The following is a 15,819-nucleotide window of genomic DNA, read 5'->3' as shown; positions in this document are numbered from 1 at the left end:
TTGCAGATTTTATATGTTGGCAGAAACACTCACAAGAAAAGTTGTCGATGTTGCTGATGTTAAAGGACTGAATCAAAAACTAAATAAAGACAATCTGTTACATGAGGTCTTTCTGTCTGTCAAGCTCCTATCATATATTCCTTCCTCTCATGGTACTTGTATTTTCCAATAAAATGTACTCGCAGATAGAACATAAACAAGTGAATTCCGAATTGCTTGTAATTTGCAGTCACTTTTAACATTTATTGTCCCATCTGGGTGCCCACAGTTTGGAAAATACAGATTTCTCTGTATGGGAAAATTAATTTGTCATCAGATTCACAAAATTAAAGTTTCAAGTTAAGTTATTGTCTTGTTTCAAATTAATGGTTAACTTTTAATAATAAGTTTAAAGCATAACTTCATTATAAGGAGAAAATACATTGTTGTACATGTTCTACTTAGAGTATGTTTTTAAACTCATCTGAAACATGCAGCTAGATTAGATAAGCGTTCATAAAATAAATGGCCCAAAGAATAGTCAGGAGGATACTTGAAGTGTATAAGCAGTGTAGACATAATATTTAGTTAATATTACCCTCCAGCACTGTTTACCTTTATGTGACAACGTTTGGCATGTTAGAAATGTGAGATTGGTGTGGGATTATCAATTAAGAAAGTAGGCTCACTAAATCCACTTATTTTTTATGTATTAAGGAATGAAATTTTAAAAAGATGCTGCTGTTGTGCTGTCTGGATTTTGATATGCTATATTGATCTGTCAATGTGAATGCAAGTTAATCTAAATATTTGAAAGTTAGGTACATATCACACACAAATTACTCAGCATCTCCATTAAAAGCCCAATTGGTTAATGCTATTAAAATATTCATTGTTTGCATGAGTGTCTGCAAGCTGGGCATTCTTCGCCGTTTTGATGTTTTGGGGAGAAAAATCGAAGTCGGGAAGTGATAATGCCACGATGGTTGTTCTGAGAATCATAAAAAGGGCGTAAATACACTCTGTGAGCAGAATACACAGTATATTAATGTTAAAATTGGCAGTGTAATGAATATTTTCGGAATAGTGGAATAAAATTGTACTGAGAAATTTCCCAATCGTTCGTAAGTTGGTCATACTGATAAAAGCGCTCTTCGAGTGTTCCTTTTTTTAGCTCTCGGATCACGTTGTTAATCAGAGGCCAGAGGTTTCTCATCGCTGCGCAAGGCTAGTAGTTATATTTTTGGAAGAGTGGAATAAAATTGTACTGAGAAATTTCCCAATTGTTCGTAAGTTGGTCGTATTGATAAAAGCGCTCTTCGAGTGTTTTTTTTTTAACACTCGGCTCACGCTGTTAATCTGAAGCAATCTGAGAATCTGAGGGATCTGAGGCTTCACACCGTTCACAACTTCACAACATTCAGAACTCTGCACAAGGGTAGCACGGCGGAGAAGAATACTTTTATCTTGGCCTTTGTAGTGCTTTTAACGGCTTGTGGTATATGTTGCAATGGAATCCACGTTATCAAGTGGGCAACTCTCCGGCGTGCAAAAGGATGAATTGATGGAACAAGTAAAACAACAAATTGCAGTTGCCAACGCACAAGAGTTACTTACGGTATATTCTGTCTAGTTCAGAATTTGTGGTATTCAAGGGATCACAGTTCAGAAAAACCATTTTCAGTGTGTTGTATTATGTATTAAATTCAAAATATCTTTTCAGAAAATGACGGAAAAATGTTTCAAGAAGTGTATAAATAAGCCAGGTACATCGCTGGATAGTTCTGAACAGGTATTATGGTAGTCTTGAATAATACACTAACGAATGACCGAGATCAGATAATGTAAATTCCTTAGAAAATATGAAAACCTTAAAGGAACTGCATCTTCTGTAATGTTCTTGGCGTAAATATGGCATTGTAAGGTTATTGCTACCACAAATACATTGTTAAGAGTGTATGTTATGCAGTATTGAATAGTTATACCTAACACTGGCAATTTAAATTTTGCTTCACTGTTTGTGTGTTTCCCACTGACGCGAATATCTTTAACTGATGTCTTTGCCATAGGCAGTGGTGCTAAAACTGTCCAGCTCTTTCAGACGTCAATATGGATATGCGGTGGCAAATGATAATTTTTGCAGTTGTAAGGAATGAGGGGAGGGGAATCTAGGGAATTAAGGATCATTAATATTTAATCTAATGTTTCTGCAAACTCAGAAGGCTGCACATTATAAGATGAACTGTTGAGAGGATAGAATTAAAAAAATATAAATCACGGTTCTTAAATGACATTAATAGTAGTTTTCTGGGATGTTGGTTCACAAAATACAGAAGTGGACAATTTTGACAGTCTTTTAAAATTAAACCTCTCTAATTACTGTTATATAGTTACTTGAGAGAGATTCACTCCTGTCTCTTCACACACCCCACTTTAATCCCTTAATAAATTAAATAATGTCAATATTAGGTCTTTACTGTTGGTGTGAATTGAAAATTGAGTCATCTACCTGAGTCTTCTTTCACTGAGAATATATATATACCGCTTGAAAGAGCCTCAGTTGTCATGGAATTTGATAAGTACATCATCCTAAAGGCCCACCATTGCCCCCTGTCCAAGCCATTTCTTTATCATTACCAGTCTACATCTAGGCATTTCCATTGGGCGTATTTCCTTGAGGTTTTCAAACTGGACTGTTGGATCAGTCTCTTACATATCCCACATTAACATATCCCCTGTATCCCATTCTCAAATTACTGGAATAATAATTGCTGAAGAGTGCAATCCATGAAGTGAGTTACATAATGAAGACTACTGTCCTCAGGAATGTAATTCTGTCCTCTGAAGCTGCAGGCAGCACATTCTTCGAAACCAAACTATACAGTATTACATCCAAAAGACAGTGGTCTTCATATATTATTTCTTACCGAAAACCGTCGTAACACAACAATCAATAATATGTGTAAGTAGCTCTAGGAGATACTTTTGCTACATGGTTCGGCCTTCAAGAGGCCATCATCAGGCAAATACATTAAACTTTTCATTATTGAATTGCATGTCAAATATAGAATACAGTTAGTTACTATAGGATTCTGATTGGTCCAGTGATTTAGGCTAGCTTTTTCTAAGGGACCCAACAGAATAGGTGTTTTCCCTCACCTGAGGACGGAAACAGATCCAGTTTCCGAAACGTCGTGTTTTTCGTAGTTGTCTTAAAACCAGGACGATGGATAAAGTCCGAAAACCCAATATCTCTATAGAATACAGTACTAAACTTCCAAGTGTATACAATGGTATAAAATTATATGAGTGAATAAAAGTAAAGTAAAGCTATCCCTGTACCAGGCCGTGAAGGCCCATAGGGTTGTGAGATGTTGAGGGTCCCACATTATCTAGACAATCGGCTAAAAGATGGTGGAAAGGTTGTTAGCCTTACGCGCTGGCCACGCTTTACTCCCCAAGAAAATTATTTAATTCATTCCTGGTACTCATTTTTGTTAGAGACTGAGTGAACCCCAGGGCCATAGTGTGGCTGGAAGGGTTAGGTCAATTGAAAAGAATCCAATGACCTCATCGGGACTTGAACCCGCGACCTTCGAAATCTTAAAATAACCATTTACATAATCAAAAGTACAGTTAAAAGTTATATATGTGATGGTATTTGGAAGTTGGCAGTTGTAATCGTAATACACTCAACTCTCGATTATCCGGGAATATGGTGGGGATGGAAATCACGATTAATCGAAAACCCGGTTAAGACAAATTTTATTAAAAGTAGTACTGTAATACTGTACCTTCATAATACTATAGGCCTACCTGTATTTAAATTTATTCAACCTCATTTTATGTCATCTCATGGCCTATTTAATACTTTTTTTACATTACACTGAAGTATGAATTAGTTTTTTCAATCACAGTGTTCAACAACATCCAACACTTTTTACGAATATTCACACTTAACACTTAAAAAAAATTAATATTGTTGTATGCTTTTTCGCAGCATTTTCCTTCTTACGTATATCCGTATGAAGCGTACGTAATATTAGCTTGTCACTTAATAAACTATTCTCTTCACTCTCAAGATATTCTAGTAAGGATTCTAAATGACTAAGAGCAGCACCATGTGATATTTTCTTACTAGCAGCACTGCTCACCTCTTCCTCATTCTCACTTTCTTCCCGCTCTTCTGGCTGCACCCCCACTGAACTTACGATTTCGTCACTGCTTAACATTTCAAAGCCCGGCTCACACGAGTCACAGTCAAACCACTCTCTTATATTTTCCTCGTTAACTTCTTCACCACCATGAACTTGGTTAGCCAATTTTGTCAATTCTATGGCTATCTCATTTTCAGTGAATCCATGGATTTCATCATCTTCATTAGTGATGAAAGGCATTAGTTGCTTCCATGAATTGGATTTTTTCATGGTTTTTTCTTCATCATTCCACTTGAATTAGAAGATGAAGCAAAGGAAATTAATTGATTCTTTTGCTTTTTCAAATCACGAACAGTTTGTTCTCCAATACCGTATTGCATTGCTAATTGTTTAAGTACACGTTTTTTTCCCCAACTGATTGATAATTTCAAGTTTCTGCTGAATACTTACACCACGATTCCTTTACACCCTGACATTTTGCTAACGCACTTGAAGATCGATACAAAGAGACCAACTGGGGCGGTGTATCTGTCCTTGAAACTTTCCACAAATCCTTGCATTCTTTCACCCCTACCCTAGAACATTGTGTTAGCATAACGGGACCAAAAAATGCAAAGCTCGGTTCACACTAGTGTGAAAATAGTGTTACAACTCACCATGTGAAACAAAAGTGAATGAATATTAAACAACATATAAGCCTCAAAGAAGCCCCAGTTAAGCCGCAAACCGGTTGATCCGCCCCTGGATAATCGAGAGTTAAATGTATATGTAATGTTTATATGGACATATTATATACACAATGGCTGATGTGGTATTCAGAGACCCGTTGTTATGTTGTACATTTTTATTTAATATTTTATACTATTTGATGGGTGATTCCATTGTGTAAATGTCAAATCTGATGGAGAAATGGATTACAACTCATAGCATGGTCTTCATAGCAACACCAATGAGGATCTCAAATCTCACTTATTGCATAATGTTTTCAATACCTGTTCATCTGTCAGATCCAGAAATTATTCTTGATCTTTGTACTTCCACACTGCAATCTGATACCCGATATTGAAAAATGAGCTTCAAGTCTAATCTTATACAAGTTCCTGCTGGTTTATACATTCTTTATATGGAAAGGGGAATGAGAATCTTGAATTAGATACAATTGTTTTTGTGCTTAAGAGAATCATATCAGCAGTTAAAAGAGAGTCGAGTTTGTTAGTGATAAGATGTCAGTGATATGATATCGTTGTTCTGAATGTTCATGCCCCAACATAGGACAAAATTGATGATATGGACAGCTTCTACAAGGAACTAGAATGTGTATTCGATAAATTCCCTAAATACCATATGAAAATTTGTTAGGAGATTTCAATGCCAAACTAGGTAGGAAAGACATTTTCAAACAAACAATTGGGAGTGACTGTTTACACGGAATTAATAATGATAAACTTCCCCTCATCTGAAAACTTGACTGTCAAAAGTACAATGTTTCCATATCATAACATTCATAAATTTACTTGGACACCTCTTGATGGAAAGGGTCACATCCAGATTGATCATATTTTGATAGATATAGGATGGAATTCAAGTGTACTTGATGTCCAATCATTCAGGGCAGCAGACTGTAATACTGAACACTATATGATGGTGACAGAAGTTAGAGGGAGACTGGAGACAGTCTTGAGAAATTAAACAAGGTAGAGGGTAAAGAGCAGTATCATGTTGAAATCTTAAATAGGTTCACAGCTTTGGAAAACTTTGACACAGGTGGATATTAATATAGCTTGGGGAACTATTAGAGAGAATATCAAAATTTCAACCAAAGAGAGTCTAGGTTATTATGAATTTAAGAAGCATAAGCCATGGTTCAAAAAAGGATGCTCAGAATTATTAGAGTTCAGGAAAAAGAGCTGAATTGCAATGGTTACAGGATGCAGGTGAAATAAATGGGGATAATAAGAACAATAGAAGACATGAAGCCATCAGGCATTTCAGCAATAAAAAGAGGGAATATTGAAAGACAACATTAATTAGCTTGCAACAGACAGTAAGAACAAGAACATTAAGAGACCTATATAGAAGAATGAATGAATGAATTTAAGAGGGGTTACCAACCTAGAAATAACTTATATACTGAAGGTTGAGAATGGTGATCTGCTTGCAGATTCCCACAACATTTTGAATAGGTGGAAGAACTACTTCTCTGTTATTGAATGCACATAGGGTCAGTGATGTTAGGCAGATAGAAATACATTAAGCTGAGCTGTCAGTACCTGATTCTTGCCCTCTTGAGGTTGAAATTGCTATTGCAAAGTTGAAAAGGTATAAATTTCCAGGTAGTGATCAAATTCTGGCATAACTGGTTCAAGCAGGAGGTGAAATATTATGTTCTAAGTACCATAAGCTATTACACTCAACTCTCGATTATCCAGGATAATGGTGGGGATGGAAATCACGATTAATCAAAAACCCAGTTAAGACAATTTTATTAAAAGTAGTACTGTAATACTGTACCTTCATAATACTATAGGCCTACCTGTATTAAAATTTATTGAACCTCATTTTTATGTCATCTCATGGCGTATTTAATACTTTTTTTACATTACACTGAAGTACAAGGCTCGTCCACAAAGTAAGTTTCCCCTGGGCCGTTTACAGAGACAAAACACAATTTCATGGAAATATAGAAGCAGTGGAGGGCTCTTGTGAACACAGTAATGAACCTTGGGTCCCATAAAATTTTGGGAAGGCCGTGAGTAACTGCACAGCTGGAGGCATCTCAATAAGGGCTTAGCCGCATGAAGTTAGATGTATTTTTTATAAACATATTTTTTGTAATCAATATGTTTAATCTATGGTTTTGTTTACAGAAATGTGTGGCAATGTGTATGGATCGGTATATGGATGCTTGGAATTTAGTTTCAAAAGCTTACAGTAACAGGTTGCAACGAGAAAGACATCGTGTATAGAAGTTAAAAAGAATAAAAGTGTTGTAACTAGTAGTGGTTATTAGTGAATTTGACAATGGTTTATACTGTGGCAGGATACAACTTGGTATCCCATAGACCAAAGTGTCTTTTGTACCATTGAAAGTGCAAAAAAGGAGAAAGAAACTTTGTTTAAACTGTACTGTTTTACAATAATAAGATCCAAATTGCAGTTTATACATTAAGTATTGTAAAATGAATTTTATTTATAAAGAGAAACCACAATTGACTGAATTTTAAAAAAATACAACACTGAATTTCAAAGTAATAATATACAATTTAAACTGTAATTATTAGTTACAGGGCTTAGTGCTAAAATTCATACAAATTAAATATCTGAACATTAAAATATGTAGGCACATTTTTGCAGCTGGAGAAACTTCCATCATTAAACACTGCTCTTACTTCACGTCTTCAATGTAATCTGCAATGCCTGTCAAGTTTGAGAGAGTAGCATCAGCTGTCATATCATCCAACTGTATAAAAAGAAACATAGTTTTCCATGTTATTCTACATGAATACTGAACATCATTTCAAGTTTTTGTAAACTGAAATTAAACCAATTAAAAATCGATATCCATTTTAGACATGCAGCTGACAGAACCACCCGTTCAAAATAGTTAATTAGCAAGCAACTGTCTTCCCAGAGTTTCATAAATGCAGAACAAATCATCTGATATCTTTTGGTCATTTGTACCCTCTTAAAACTCATAAAGGGAAAATAACGTTGACAGAACTGACAGAACCACCCGTTCAAAATAGTTAATTAGCAAGCACCTGTCTTTCCAGAGTTTCATAAATGCAGAACAAATCATCTGATATGCTTTGGTCATTTGTACCCTCTTAAAACTCATAATGGGAAAATAACGTTCCAAATTTGTGGCTTTCAAAATGATGCAAGTCTGAAAGTAAGGACATCCTTTACAGTGGGCCTTCGAAACTGCATGTCCAAAACACTCAACTTCTTCAGAAGAAAGGCCCAATTCAAATCTTAATTGAATTGTTTCATAATTTTTCTCAGTGTGCATAGGTGAATGTATCCTTTCAGAAATCATGACCTACACATGATTCAATATAATCATCTGTCATCTTCCCATTTCATTTGTAGCATTGCTATATCAGGAGGAGAGGTCATGGCAGTTAATGATATCTGGGATTTGGATGTAAAACAGGTCACTGTATCCATAATTTGTATAGACGATAAATATTATTACACATAAATGTCTGAAACAGTTTTTAATGTGGTGTACATTTGACAAGACACACATAAAATCCAGTTGCATCTCCAGGTAAAGTACCTGTTCTAAGTCCATGCAGAATGTAATCAAAACCGAAGTTTTCTGCAGTGGAATGAAATAACATGTTTGTTATTTTTCATGTCATGTACAGAATATGTGAAGACTGATCATAATGAAAAATGATGTGAACATATTTGTAAGTTGTATTATGATGGATTCCTATGCATTAAGGCAGAACTGATTGAATGCACAGTACTTTACAAATGTAGCATGCATAAATTACAATTAATGTATGTAATTACAATTTTCATATAATGAGGATTCAGATTGTGTGTATATGCATGGATCTCTCGTGGTTGTGTGCGCCAAGTCTCTGAGGGCAACTGATGCTGTGTCACTGTACATTTCTTTAAAAGGGACGTACTGGAGCCATGATACTTTCTAAACAAGATGCAGTCCATTCCCTTGCCAAGGGTTTAGAGAAACCATGAGAAATCTGTAGGCAGGATAGCTAGGAACCTGCCAAGGTGCAGACCTGATATTTCTCAAATACAGGCTGTTCTACCAGAAATAAATATTTGCAATTTGTCTAAAATTGTCCACTGAATGAAATTCATGTTAAATGCAGATGGTAGCATAGTTGGTTGAGGCATTATGCTACAAGCTGGAAGGTTGTGGGTTCAAGTCCTGATGAGGTGGATTTTTTTTCAGTTGACCTAATCCTTCCAGTCACACTATGGTCCTGGGGTCCACTCAGCCTCTAACAGAAATGAGTACCAGGTATCTTCCTGGGGAGTATAGGGTGGCCTGCGCGTAAGGCTGACAACCTTACCGCCATCTATGAGCCGATTGTCTAGAAAATGTGGGAACCGCAACATCTCGCAACCCTATGGGCCTCCACGGCCTGTTACACGGATACCTTTATGTTACTTTTACCTTACCTGTTATATTACTATTTCTAATGTATGAACATGAACTCACCACAGAATTTGAACTCAGTAAATCTTCAACCCCAGATCCTAATTCTTCTTCAATTTCGGTGTCAGTGCCTTGATTAGCAGCATACTCTTTGCCGCTAACACTTACCGATGAGTTAAAATCTTCATCATAATTATCTTGAGATTCTGAATAACAACAGAAACATCATTTACATTTCAGTTCATGTTAAATTGTTAAACAAGACTTGTCTATGGTCTGTCATACTTTTGGGGGGGGAAAATGTTGCAACATACAGTAGGATGAGAGAGACTGTGCATGGCCAGCATGCAAACACATTTTGAAACAGGCTGTTTATATTAATGTCAACTTGTGGCAGTACATTTCATTTTGCATGAAGAAATGGGGTTACATGTATAGTTTAGCACAGTCATCCTTTACAAAGAAATATTTCATTTTTGTTTTGAATATATTCAGAATAATTTGTTTGCAATTTTAGTAAGATAAGGCTAGTCTTTAAAGAAAGGACTACTGCTACAATCACCACCACCAATATTATGCTGCTGCTACAACAGTAGTAATAATGAAGCCTGGTTTAAAATTTGTCTGAACAATGCATNGTGCATACATACCCAATCCTATATCAATCATTGCTTTAATTTGATGCATATCTTTTGACTGATTGATCCCTGAAAGGGATCCAGCAGTTTGTTTCACAGGATGGTTAATTCCAATTAAAGGCGGTAAATTGCTTAGAGATGAAAGCGTACTGGTTCGTGCTCTTGTAACAGGTTCAACATCTGGCTTATTGGTTTGATGAGGCTGTTTCTTCTTATAGTCAGACATGTTGGTATTGTTTTGTGAAGAGTCAGAATTCAGAGCAGCCTATGGATACAAATGTACAGTTTAAACATAAAGATCCATAGAATTTGAAGAATTCATGTACCATACTCTCCAAATTTTGAAAGGTTAAACTGAAGAAAAAAATCTGTTCTACATACTCTGTGGAACAGTTTCTAAATAGCGTTGCCTAATCCCTTTGCAAGAATATGCATAAGATTTTTACAAATGATGACAGTGTGTGATACTGATTGAAACTGCAATTTACAGGGCTTAATTTTGAATGTTTCTACGTTATTGCTCCCAGGTAATATAAAAACATACCTGTGTCTCAGGTTTACACTGAGTCAGTGACTGCTCTGGTGTCTGGGAGTTATGAGGTGTAGTTTCTAATGGCCCTGCCTTACTCCTATTTGCATTTTTACTGTCATGACTTTCATGTTCAGCTTCTGATATTGGAGACATATCCTCTACTACTGCAGGCAGTGGAATGTCCTTCATTTTGGGCACTTTATTTATGTCTGTTGATAGTTTTGAAGCTTCTGCTGTGAAACTGGCAGACTTTGTTTCAGTTGTTAAGTTACTAGAACTTTCTTTAGTTGTTACAACTTCAGTTCGCAACAAAGTGATATTTTGTGGGGCTGAAGTTTTGTCCCATATGTTGGTGTTTGGAGTGTTACTGTTCAATAAGGTGTTAATTTGAACTGCTGGGTTATGCACTGCAGAGGATGTTTCTGTGTTCTCTCCATTATTTGCTTTGTTTTCTTCCTGAAAAAGAAAGCATACTATGGATTTTACATTTCCTTTACAAATTCAAAATGAATCGTGTCAGTTGACAGAGGCGTTGTGCATTTTAGAGTCACAAAAGATTACACATTTGTACTTGCATATTCATGGATGACCCAAGTAACTGTAAAATTTAAAAACTATTTCTTAGTGAATATGTTGTATCAAAGTGCTAGTACACATATTATCACCCCTGTGGAGAATGTTCAAGAAAGCTCGCATCATTCATTCAGACACATTCAAGATGGACTTGGAAGACATAGGCATCCTGCATTTGGCAGTCAACTACAAAAAGAAATTTGTTGATCTGGCAGTGTGTGAATGTATCCAAAACGTGGAGCATGTGGAAACTGGGCAAGTGGCATAACAAGAAACACTCAGGCACCATCTGGTGTGTTACTTGGCTCAGTTTATTTGGCAGGGTCAACTGAACAAGGATCCCTATGAGAACGTTTTGTAAATGTCCAAAAATATTTACTGCCAAAAACTGAACTGTAATTTTCCTAATTCTGTAAGATTTGAGATTTTCACGGCAGTGACTATGAAGAATGTCGTCTCCTGGGATGATGTTCTTTCGTGAATAAACATTGTAAGAATGCATCACAGGATTAATCCATAAAAATTCCATGGGTCACACATTAGTATGTCAGTACCTTACATTTTAATTCTTGTACACTAGAGTCTGCATTGTATATATATATATAAGATTTATCCAGCTTTTACATCAAAAGTTTTAAGAAGCCGTGCTATAACTTAGGATTGTAAGCTGTTCATGAAAAAGTGTCATACACCAGAGAATATGGTGTGTGTGTGTGTATGTATATATATATATACACACATCAAATATATTCCAAAAATTAAATTTCAGTACTTATCACACCAAAATATTTTATGTGGTTACCCTGGCATAATATTGTCACATGTTAGAGTGTGACTATAGAAAGGGTTTGGATTGGCAATTGAATTTATTGAACCCTTACAGATCGTAACTACAATGCTGTCACTATTTCATACATTTTACGATTCAATAAAGCATACACTAAGTCTTCTTAGTCTGCTATATCTTCACCAGTTGTCGCCTGGTAACGGCTTCCAATGCTGTAGCTTCCTCAGCTTCAATGTGCTTGTCCTTACTGGCTGGCAAATATATCACAACTAAATCAGATTTACTTTATTACTGGTGGTTTACTGCCAATCAGTTCGTCTTGGTGTCAAGCCCCTTGAGACCCACAACCAGAGTCTTTCTTTAAATGAACACTTGTGGCACAGACTGCATGGAAAACACCACTTCCAACAGTTCTAGTGTTGTGTCACGCAGCTGTTGCATGGACCACGTAGAGAATCCTTCCAAGTTAGTCGATTGGTGCAGTTAGGAATCTTGCCTAGCAATAGGTGTTATCTACAGTAATTACTTAGCAACATCTCCATGCTACAATATACTAATGTACAGAGAGCTGACTAATAAACTTGGAAACATGGAAGCTCTACCTATGGTTCCTTAATAGTGTTTTCGCTATAACTTGTTTTCCTATGATACTCCTGAAACGATTCTGAAAATTATGAACTGGCTTACAGGAATATTTTATTTCCTCCTAGGACAGTGCACTACATGGGCACATTTATGATCTGGGAAAGGAGTGATTATAGCCATTATGTTTCTTATAGAAACTGTGATAAAAGACAATTACCTAGATTAGTATTCAACCAAAAGTGTGACAGCATAATAACTGATAATACTATTCTAATACTGTCACAAATATAAATTATCCTCGTGTATGCATCTTAATGTGTACATGTGTGGTAAAACTAAGGCTAAATTTTCTGTAATTCTGTGTTTAATGAATCTTTAAAATAAACACAGTTACCTTTTTTGCATTAGAAGAATGATCATTTTGGGTGAGGGCTATGTGTAGTATCTGTACTAATAATGGTCCCTTTTTACCTGTAAATAAATATCATTAAGTCTGCAATCTGAAATTCTGCACAGTAATCTTCCAACACCAAATTAAAATCATAATTCATATTCCAAGCAAAAAAGCTGTTGTTACACATACCATTCAAATTCTCTAACTGTAAATCTTTAGTCAATTTTGATCTTCCACCATAATTATAGTACTTTCCTTGAGCTGTTTCTGGGTCAAACACAGACAGAGTAAAATCCAAATGAAAAAATTCCAGAAATTCACGGACTAAACATGTGACAAGCGAACCTTCATTAGAGCTCAGAAATTCTTTTAAATGTGTATTTATGCACTCAGGAGTATCCTGCAACACATAAATTAAATTCACCAACTCACATAGAGTAAATTCAAATGCCAATACATGTCAATCCATATTGCTAACTTACTGTAACAGATTCCTGTTCTTCTAGTGCTAAAAAGACACTTGCTCGTAATTCGGCCTGTGAACAATTTGTGTTTAATTAATATGAGTTTCTGATTTTCATAATCTGTAAGAGTATCAAGAGGTAGTCAACTGTTTCAACCATTAAATGGAAAAGCAGCATTGGTATTTCACGTCCTGACTTTACTGAAGTAACATGCCAAATTTCCTTATATCTTCATACTCTTTGGCTGTTCGAAAATTGAAATTTGAAATATTACACTAGTCTTGAATTAAGGCATTCATTTGTTAAATTCCTTTACGTAAAATATGTATTCAAAAAATAACAATTTTAGCACACTGCAAACAGAATACCCTTTCGAAATTCCTATGCATTCACTAAATATGACGTAATAACATAAAACTCGTTGCTTATATACCCGGATTCTTGATAATACTCCATTATTTTCTAAAGTTTGTGCCACCAAATCTCGTAGTTCAATTTCTTCCTCAGACATTTCTACAGTTGTTTACCTCATTCAAAATTGTTGGCAACACTGAAAAAATAGTTGAAGGCACAATGCATCCTGTATGAGAAATTCACGGCACATAACTACATACAAACTTCAGTATAAATGCTGAACATTATATTTAATAAATTCATTTACATTACAATTATTCAGTGTCAATAACAGTATCATAATTTGTGTAACAGTAAAACTCATTTGCTAAGTTGTTCTTGTGATGTGGCTCAAATTCACATTTTCTGACATTCAACATCATCATGGCCAAGTATTTCATTTTAGCACCTAGAAAACAAAGCATTAAAATATCAGTAACTATCTTCTTCTTGAACGTTAATATGCAGCCTAATACATACACAGTTCTTAGTCATCGAAAGTCTCCTGAGCATAAAAAATAAAACAGAATGAACTTCTGTTACATTGTTACTTGGATAAGGGCCATAATTTATCTTAAAAAACGAATCAGATGTTCCCATATACTTATTCAAAAACTAAATTAAGAATCTAATTGTAAATACACTGCTAAGTGAAAGTTTGAGTGCGTTTGCAATTTTCACTATATTGCTTTAATTGTACTAGAATTTCATTGTTCCTGTATCACTAAAATGAGCATGAACTGGTGCCCCATTAAAATACAATGATCATAATCACTCAAAATAAATACCAGTATCAATACCATCGTTTAAAATTCTGCATTGCATTTCAAAATTTCTACACTAAATGAAGAACCATGTCCAAGAAGAAGAAGACAGAACAATAAAATTAGGAGAACTCTCTCCCCCACTTCAAATTAAGTATTAGAATCTGTATTTTGTATGTACTAATAATTATAATGAAACTGCAACAATTACAAACCTGTGCACAATATAATTTTGTGCTTGGCAAGGAACTTCACAGTTTCTGCAATTTTTATTAGGCATTCCTCTGACAGAAATGGAGGATCTGCTACAACAACATCAAACTGTCCATGAAAATGGCGGGGAATATCCAAAGGAGCATTGTAATCATATGAAATGAAATCTTCCCCATAAATGGCAAACCTCTTGTCAAATTCAAAGAGAGTCACTGAAAAGGAAAATATATATATATATATTAGGAGACTGAGCCATTCAATCACATGATAAAGTAAATGAATATAAATTCCAGTGTTACATACCCTGATTACTGTGCGCTTTGGATTTCAGTTTGTTATAAAGTGTTGGACAGGATATCAATGCTATCTTTCCTGTAGGACCTGAAGCTCTAAGTGCTTCTCTCGAAAGATATTCTGCTGTTTCATCATCATACCAAAATTGGCTAAGTTGCTGAAATTAATAATTTTGAAACAACATTAAATGTTTGCACAATGCCCATAAAATGCGTTTTGCTGCATTATTAGAAAATCGGTTCTGAATAGCGTACATTACATAAATTTATATTCTGATAAACAAAACAGACTCTTCTAGATAGATACAAAAATCCTCACAGTGCATATAATTCTGATAACTGCAGCCCATAAAACAGACTATCATTTCTCTATGTGTTTCCAATACAGGATTAATCAACCATAATTATATTGTTTGAAACGGTCATATATAGTGAATATTTCATAATACAACTTTCTGAACTAATTTAAACCTCTAGACAGAATTACTTATAGGGATATATGTCCACAAGCCATGGTGTGAGTGGTACTCTCACTGCCATGGTTCACTAAGCAATTGTTACGTTCATGTGACCAACAATTTTGAAATCTTGAGCCACAAAATACTATACACACATACCCAGTCTTCAGGAAATTGGATATTTTGTGGCGAAACTTCTTTCCCTTCAAGAAGGCTGCGCAATTTTTCGTCATTTTCTGCTTGCTGAACATAAAATTCTTGAAGGGCTTGCAATGCCTCAGTTGATAATCGTGGACAATCATCATCACTGTCAGACATTTCTCTATATAAGTCAACAACGCCACAAACACCTAGTCTCCATTTGCAAATACTGTACCGTTAAATTCTCATACATTTTATCAAATGAAAATCTGAAAAATGTTATAAAGAAATACCGCGTTATAACCGGT

General features: G+C 35.3%; 4 protein-coding genes across 6 annotated transcripts in view; 2 read left to right on the top strand and 2 right to left on the bottom strand.

The window, feature by feature from the left end:
• The window catches only part of LOC111864992 (zinc finger protein 330 homolog), a 13,200-nt gene extending 13,095 nt beyond the window's left edge, over positions 1-105 (top strand). The window contains exon 8 of the mRNA XM_023852663.2: positions 7-105. The gene's annotated coding sequence lies outside the window, so the exon portion shown is untranslated. The remainder of the gene's footprint in view (positions 1-6) is intronic.
• A 1,051-nt stretch (positions 106-1,156) lies between these two features.
• On the top strand, positions 1,157-7,305 carry LOC117282349 (mitochondrial import inner membrane translocase subunit Tim13). Its single transcript, XM_033751639.1, has 3 exons — positions 1,157-1,597; positions 1,703-1,771; positions 7,004-7,305. Exons 1-3 carry the CDS (start codon positions 1,490-1,492, stop codon positions 7,100-7,102), a joined length of 276 nt encoding a protein of 91 aa, XP_033607530.1. The 5' UTR covers positions 1,157-1,489; the 3' UTR covers positions 7,103-7,305.
• An 81-nt stretch (positions 7,306-7,386) lies between these two features.
• LOC111864991 (FGFR1 oncogene partner) lies at positions 7,387-13,866 on the bottom strand. Of its 3 annotated transcripts, none has more exons than XM_023852660.2 (8): positions 13,683-13,866; positions 13,268-13,321; positions 12,975-13,185; positions 12,786-12,862; positions 10,459-10,902; positions 9,927-10,179; positions 9,340-9,482; positions 7,387-7,596 (listed from the first exon to the last, which is right to left on the bottom strand). In XM_023852660.2, the coding sequence occupies exons 1-8, from the start codon at positions 13,758-13,760 to the stop codon at positions 7,522-7,524; spliced, it is 1,335 nt and encodes a 444-aa protein (XP_023708428.1). In that variant the 5' UTR covers positions 13,761-13,866; the 3' UTR covers positions 7,387-7,521. The 3 variants fall into 3 exon arrangements, with proteins under 3 accessions (XP_023708428.1, XP_023708429.1, XP_033607529.1); XM_023852661.2 differs by having other exon boundaries at positions 13,618-13,768; XM_033751638.1 differs by lacking the exon at positions 13,268-13,321.
• A 1-nt stretch (position 13,867) lies between these two features.
• On the bottom strand, positions 13,868-15,753 carry LOC111864993 (EEF1A lysine methyltransferase 1). Its single transcript, XM_023852666.2, has 4 exons — positions 15,530-15,753; positions 14,923-15,070; positions 14,622-14,831; positions 13,868-14,051 (listed from the first exon to the last, which is right to left on the bottom strand). The coding sequence occupies exons 1-4, from the start codon at positions 15,686-15,688 to the stop codon at positions 13,918-13,920; spliced, it is 651 nt and encodes a 216-aa protein (XP_023708434.1). The 5' UTR covers positions 15,689-15,753; the 3' UTR covers positions 13,868-13,917.
• Positions 15,754-15,819: the final 66 nt, after the last annotated feature.

This window comes from Cryptotermes secundus, unplaced genomic scaffold, assembly GCF_002891405.2.
Source record: "Cryptotermes secundus unplaced genomic scaffold, Csec_1.0 scaffold209, whole genome shotgun sequence".
Taxonomy (NCBI): Eukaryota; Metazoa; Arthropoda; class Insecta; order Blattodea; family Kalotermitidae; genus Cryptotermes; species Cryptotermes secundus.
The sequence above is the reverse complement of the archived record's forward strand: the minus strand, read 5'-3'. Positions and strand labels throughout refer to the sequence as shown.

Excerpts from the sequence above, each read along its gene's own strand:
- LOC117282349 (XM_033751639.1), top strand. The coding sequence starts at position 1,490 with ATGGAATCCACGTTATCAAGTGGGCAACTCTCCGGCGTGCAAAAGGAT. Across the intron at positions 1,598-1,702 it reads ACGCACAAGAGTTACTTACG|AAAATGACGGAAAAATGTTT; the intron begins GTATATTCTGTC and ends ATATCTTTTCAG. Across the intron at positions 1,772-7,003 it reads CGCTGGATAGTTCTGAACAG|AAATGTGTGGCAATGTGTAT; the intron begins GTATTATGGTAG and ends TTTTGTTTACAG.
- LOC111864991 (XM_023852660.2), bottom strand. The coding sequence starts at position 13,760 with ATGTCTGAGGAAGAAATTGAACTACGAGATTTGGTGGCACAAACTTTA. Across the intron at positions 12,863-12,974 it reads ACAGTTAGAGAATTTGAATG|GTAAAAAGGGACCATTATTA; the intron begins GTATGTGTAACA and ends ATTTATTTACAG. Across the intron at positions 7,597-9,339 it reads TACTGAGTTCAAATTCTGTG|TTGGATGATATGACAGCTGA; the intron begins GTGAGTTCATGT and ends CTTTTTATACAG.
- LOC111864993 (XM_023852666.2), bottom strand. The coding sequence starts at position 15,688 with ATGTCTGACAGTGATGATGATTGTCCACGATTATCAACTGAGGCATTG. Across the intron at positions 15,071-15,529 it reads TCCAATTTCCTGAAGACTGG|CAACTTAGCCAATTTTGGTA; the intron begins GTATGTGTGTAT and ends TATTAATTTCAG. Across the intron at positions 14,052-14,621 it reads CAAAATTATATTGTGCACAG|GTGCTAAAATGAAATACTTG; the intron begins GTTTGTAATTGT and ends TTTGTTTTCTAG.